General features: G+C 53.5%; 1 protein-coding gene across 3 annotated transcripts in view; it reads right to left on the bottom strand.

Annotated features, from left to right (window-relative positions):
- CD99L2 (CD99 molecule like 2) overlaps positions 1-4,443 on the bottom strand; it is a 93,987-nt gene extending 89,544 nt beyond the window's left edge. Inside the window, exon 1 of one of the 3 annotated variants that reach the window (XM_040467352.1) lies at positions 4,167-4,443. In XM_040467352.1, the coding sequence (XP_040323286.1) occupies positions 4,167-4,233 (67 nt within the window). In that variant the 5' untranslated portion in view covers positions 4,234-4,443. The remainder of the gene's footprint in view (positions 1-4,166) is intronic. The other 2 variants (XM_040467350.1, XM_040467351.1) reach the window with 2 other exon arrangements.
- Positions 4,444-6,158: the final 1,715 nt, after the last annotated feature.

Here is a 6,158-nt window from a genome sequence, read left to right as displayed (position 1 = left end):
GGGCGGGGGCACGGTAGGCACCAACTCCAATTTCCTTGTGAAGTAGCTCTAAAAAATCAAACCCAGGCAAAAAGGATGTAGCGGTCTCCCAGGGCCCTCAGAGGTGCTTCTAAACGCCCATTTCCACACCAAGAACATCACTGCAATCCAATTTTCTGCACATTTAAACTCTTGAACTCAGAGCATATTGGGAATTGGTTTAAGATAGCAAAACCAAAACAATGTAAGGAGACGGCACAAGCTAGTTTTTTCAAGGAATGAAGAGGAAGCTATTATCTACCCCTTAGTTGTTCTATTAGTTTGCTCTTGCGGCTACAACAAATTCCGAAAGATTTCAAACACACACTTCATTTCTTTAATCTTACGGTTCTGGAGGTCAGAAGTCCAACACAGGTCTCACTGGGGCTAAAAGCAAGGTGTCAGCGGGGCTCTGTTCCTTCTGGAAGCTCTCGGGGAGAGTCTGTCCCCCTTTTCAGCTTCTAGAGGTTGTGTGTGCATTCCTTGGCTTGTGGCCCTCCATCTTTGGGCCAAATCTCTCTCACATCGCACCGTTCTCACTCCTTTACCTCCACCTTCCATAAAGGACCCTTGTCCCTCAATTGGCCAGGATAACACAGGAGAATCTTATTTAAGGCCAGCTGATTAGCTACCTTAATTCCTCTTTACACGTACCCTAACAGTCACAGGTGCCAGGGATTAGGGCTTGGCTATCTGCGGGAACCCAGCACAGCTTCCCACTCACCCTCATGTGGATCATCTCCCTTCTTTCAAGTACTGCCCACAAGTTTTGGTTAGACGTTTACGGTGACTTTTTAACCTTTTACATGCAAACCGAGATCGGCTAATCAGTGGACTTGTGAGTAAGACTCAGGGAGAGCCAAGTCTGGGTTGGCAGACAGGACCCCCTGCAGCCAGGCCTCCCCAAGCCCACCCAGAAAAGCAGATGAGGACATGCCAGGTGCAAAGAGTAGGAGTGGGCACACAGCAGGAAAAGCACCAACACCAAGTGCTGGAAGAACCCAGGAAAGTCAGGGATGGAGGCTGGAGGGATTGGGCAGATCTGGCCAACCCAGCACATGCCCCTGTGGCCTGTCTGGCTCATACCCAATATCCCATCCCAAGGAGGCCCATAGGGCTTCTGCCTCGATCCCAGCCTAGCATCCCAATACCACCAGCACTTGGGGACCACTGCTCTCCTCTCTCCCCTATGTGACCAAGTCCCAGGGGTCACAGGCTGCCATCACTCTCATTTGTTCTGCTTGGACTACAGTGAATTTTTTTAAGTGGACATATAAAAATTTTTTATATTAAAAAAAATTTTAACGGTGATATAATTCACGCACCATACAACTCACCCTTTAAAAGTGTGCAATTCAATGGCTCTTAGTACATTCACGAGGCTGTGCAACCATCACCTCTATCTAGTTCCAGAACATTTTCATCACCCCAAAAGGAAACTGCACCTATGAAGCAGTCACTCCTCCATTCCCCAATCACCCCCCAAAAGCCTCTGGCAACCAGTCATGTACTTTTTGTCTCTATGGATTTTCCAACTCTGGACCTTTCATATAAATGGACAATACAATATGTGGGCTTTTGTGTCTGGCTTCTCTCACTTAGCTTAATATTTTCAAGGTTTGCACTGCGTATTTTTAAACCGTGGCTTGGAATGTTTTAGGCAACGTAAGAATTACTAACAGCTCGCTGGGAGCCACACACTGTGCTAAGCACTTTATCCATCTGTATTCATTCAATCCTGCTAACAATCCCTTGATGTGGATGCTGTGGTTATCCCCATTTTACAAATGGGGAAACCGAGGCAGAGAGGTCATCTACGTTCATGACCCCTGCTTTCGTTATTCAGACAAACCTGAGTTTAAGTCCTAAACCTCACTGGGCCACTCATTTTTCATCTGAGAAATGGGTTACCAGTGAGTTACTTTCCAAGGCCATATACAAATGGCCGTTATGGACACAAGAAGGCGAGAGGGGTCATACTGTCAAAACCTTCAGGGTGGTTATGAGGGGTAAACATGTGTGAGGCACCAAGGGCCTGGTGCGTGGAAGGCATTTGGGGAAATGGAACCTTCGTGATCGTTACTCCCCTCCTGTACCACTGTGATTCTTCCCCCACCACACAAAAGATCAGCTTCCCATTTCTGTAGGTGCATACAGGCAACATATTTGTCCTCAGAGGATTTTTCAGAACTACTAAAATACAGTCTCTCTCAACTTGCCAGAGCCAGTTGCCAGTTGGGGCAACTGAAAACAAGACATGTGAGGTGCCTGGCACACAGCAAGCACTCAGGAGGTGGTAGCGGGTGGCAGGGCCACAGATCTGAGAGTGACATACTCCTGGTCCCCCCAAAACGCCATTGTTAGGCCTAACAAGGCCGAGCAAACCAAGTGAAATTCAGAAAACTTTCCCAAGGCAGGAGGGCACCCTCCAGGTGCTTATAAGCAAGGACTGTGGCATCAGACAAGCCTGGGGTCAAATCTTAGCTCTGCCACCTGAGGCAAGTTACCTCACATTTCTCTGTGCCACTTTCACCTGTAAAATGGTTGCAATGGTTCGCAGACTCCTCCAGCACCTCCTAAATCACCTAGTATGACACATCATGGTGCAAATCTGAGACCTGTTCATTTCTATTCCTCCTCTCAGTGTGCATACCATGTTGAAGAATATAGCCTTGAAGGGAATATCATTTTTCTAATTTTTCTGTGCATGCACTTTCAAACATTCCATACCAACAAAAGTCAATCAAGCGATTACACTTTTTCCCACAAATGCATCATAAAAAATTAAAATGTTAACCCCGAAGAAGAAAAATGAAACAGAAAATGCAACAACCCTGTAACTTGCTTTATTTTCCTTCACAGCACTAACAATATATTATGTAGATTGTGATGTCTATGCTTGTTTTCTCCCCACACCAGGACGTTAGCTCCAGGAAGGCAGTCTTAGTTTGATTCACTGCTGCATCATCGGTGTCTGGAACAGAGCCTGACACCTTTGTAGAATGTTCAATGGCTCTTCTTGTATCAGGTCCAGGATGGCTGCCCACATGAGAAATATTTCTGCATCTTTTGTAAAACTACCTTAGACTGTCTACTGTTTTCCAGTGTTCCTCGTGTGTAACATAAATCTCACTAGCACTCAGTACAAGGACAAAGTTTTGTTTTTGCTGAGCTCATGTTTTTCACTAGCTGAATTTGCCTTCCTTGTCAGGAAGCTCAGAGCCCAACTCTACTTAATTGCAGTGTTTTCCTCAAACCTTTTTCTGATGTGGAGATGGGATATAAATAAGTGTAAGAAGATTCTGTCTGTACACGTTGGAGGTCCTATTTTTAACCACACACTGCATTTATTCTAAGATGCTTCTCAAATATGCCTGCGAACAACACGGGGATCTAGTTAAAACGCAGAATCAGACTAAGTCAGGGGCGGGCCCTGAGATGCTGCATTCCCAACAAGTCCCAGGCGATGCCTACGAGGGCCCTTGGACCACACTTGGAGTAGTGCGGCTCTAGGACACTTGCTCTTTTGATTCCGCAGCATTTCTCTCTACCTCCTTGGCAAAAGTCGCCAATGGCTAGAAAACTGGGGCGGGCACCAGAAGCACCTGGGGAGCTGGTTAGACCTACACATCGCTGCCCCCCCATCCCGTCCCCGCAAATATCCTGACAAAAGGGGGTAGGAATTCGCCCAGGAAGCTCCCTGGGTGCTTTTGCTGCAGGTGGCCTCAAAACACATTTTGAGAAGCCCCGCTCAAGGGAATGAGTGTGCTCTTTCTGAGAAGCCCCGCTCAAGGGAATGAGTGTGCTCTCTTCAAGGTTTTCCCAAAAGCAATCTCCTGGGGACAGCTGTTGTCACCGGCGGTGACACCTCTTTCAGGATTTTAAGGGAGGATTAACCCGCTGTTTCTAGCCCAGCACCCAGAGGGGTCCCGGTCCCTCCTCTCCAACCACCTGAATCGCGGCAAGGTCAGTCCCCCCGGGCCCGGGGCCCGCACCCCCACTGCCCCGCCCACCCGCCCGCAGCCTTCGCCGCAGGCCTACGAGGTGGGGGCCGGGCCGCTCATGCGCACCACGGGGCCGCGGGGCGCCGAGCCCCCGCCCCGCGGGCCCACAGGGCGGGGTCCCCGCGCGCCCCCCGCCCGCCTTACCTCTGTGGACCAGAGTGGCCAAGGAGAAAGCGAGGCAGATGAAGAACGCCGAGCGCCAGAGCACCATGGCTGGCAGCGGGCAGAGGGGCCCCGGAAGAGCGCAGTTAGCGCGAGAGCGCCCGAGGGGGAGGTCGGGGAGGTGCTGGGAGCGAGGAGGAGGAGCAGCAGGAGGAGGAGCCCCGCCGCCACTGCAGGGCCCCGCCCAGAGCCGGTGCGCGCCGCACACCCCCGGGAGGGCGGATGAGGAGCGCGCGCGAGCGCTGGCGCTGGGGGGCGCGCCTGGCTGGGGCCAGGTGCGGCGGGGCGGGGCTGCGACTGTGGCGCGAGGGGCGGGGCCAGCCTGCAGTCTCGGGGGGCGGGGCCGCCGCGCGAGGGGCGGGGCCGCAGTCTGAGGGCGGGCCCTCACCCTGGGTGCCGGCTGGTGAGCGAGGCAGTGGCGGGTGGGCACCCGGCGGGTGGGTCCGCCCGGGTTGCGGCGAGAGCCAGCGCGTTGCTGGTTGCCCAAAAGGCCTCCCCACCCCCACCCCACCCCCGCCCAGTCCTTGAGAGGTGAGCCTGCGGGTCTGGAGTGTCAACAGTGGCAGAAGAGCCAGAGGCGCGGGCGGCCGGGGTGTGCAGTGATTTCCATTCCGCGCGCCAGACTCCTCCCGGCCCGGAGCGGACTCGAGGCGGCGCATACGACAGGTGCGCTCTGCCAGCCGGTGACCTTGGACAGGGCTCTTTCCCTCCGGACTTGGCGTCTTCCCGGTAAAAGGCTGTTCCCTGGGAGTCCCTTCCAGCTGCGGCTCCAGGACGCAGCACTGTGCTCTTGCCCCAGTCGCTTTGGCTGAGCTCGCTGTTCACAACTGGCTGCCCGCCCACTCGCCGATCCCTGCAGGAAACTGTAGTGGAACCCCGTCCGGAGATGAAAGAAAGGGGCCGTTTTCGTGGCTGCCTGCTGTTGGCAAACAGCGGCACGTCTCAAGGAAATCAGCCCAAGGCCGGGGGCGCCGGGGCAGGCGAGAGGGAAGCGGGGCGGGGGGAGGGGGGGAGGGCTCCTGGAGCCAGAACGCCTTGGGCCCGGGAGATGAGGGGGGAGACGCAGGGTCAGCTCTCCCTAGGCTTTGATGAATGCGCTGAAAGCGCAAGTTCACATCTGCAGCGTCGATGTGAAAACGTGCTCAATGATCGACAGACGCGCTGCAGTCCTTTCCCATGAACCCCCGCAAACGGAGTCCATCTCCGGGGCTGAGCGAAATCAGATTCCAACACTGCCCTGAACCGCAAAATGCCCGCCGCAGCCTTTGACGTGAACACCCTCCAGAAGGGCTCCAGCTGCAGCCAGCTCTCCAGGACAAAGAGAGAGCTCCACTGCTCTGCGGAGTGGCAGAGCGGCGGCGTCGAGCCTGTCCCTGCCATTATTCGGCAAGGGCTGCCCTGGATCACATCCTCCTTAGAGGGTGGCTACTACCACGTACCCCCAGTGTACCCCAGGCAGGTTTCCTGGGCTCCCCACCCCACTCTGCCCCGCCAGCACCTCCAGAGACAACCTCCGCACAAGCGTCTCCTGCCCCCTGAGCCATAGTAGGGGGCAGGGGTCTCCTTTACATAGACCCGACATCTTTCCCCGTATGACTTCCATCCATTGCTCTGAATCCTGGGGCTAGAAAAACAAAACATGTAAGGAGTAAGTGGATGTCTTGATTTTCAGGCAGTACTTATCCAATGACACTAACTACCTGGAGAATTAACAAATACCTAGTAGCTAGGTAACACTATATACAAAGCATAATCCAGGCATTTCCCCCTTATTTTTTATTTCTCACAACTTCCTGCATCACCCCAATAATTAATGAGGGGAAAGGAGCAAACATGGAGGTTGCTTGAGGTTGGGGAGTTAACCAGCTACAGTCCCGCAGTATCAAAGAGGCAGGGAAACCACTAGGAATCCCAGTGAGTAAATGGCTGCTAAGAACGTGTGCTTTGGAGCCAGACAGGGTTGAGATCCTGGCT

Source organism: Herpailurus yagouaroundi, unplaced genomic scaffold (genome assembly GCF_014898765.1).
Source record: "Herpailurus yagouaroundi ecotype Mexico unplaced genomic scaffold, PumYag 67440, whole genome shotgun sequence".
Taxonomy (NCBI): domain Eukaryota; kingdom Metazoa; phylum Chordata; class Mammalia; order Carnivora; family Felidae; genus Herpailurus; species Herpailurus yagouaroundi.
This window is presented reverse-complemented; position numbering and strand designations above follow the sequence as displayed.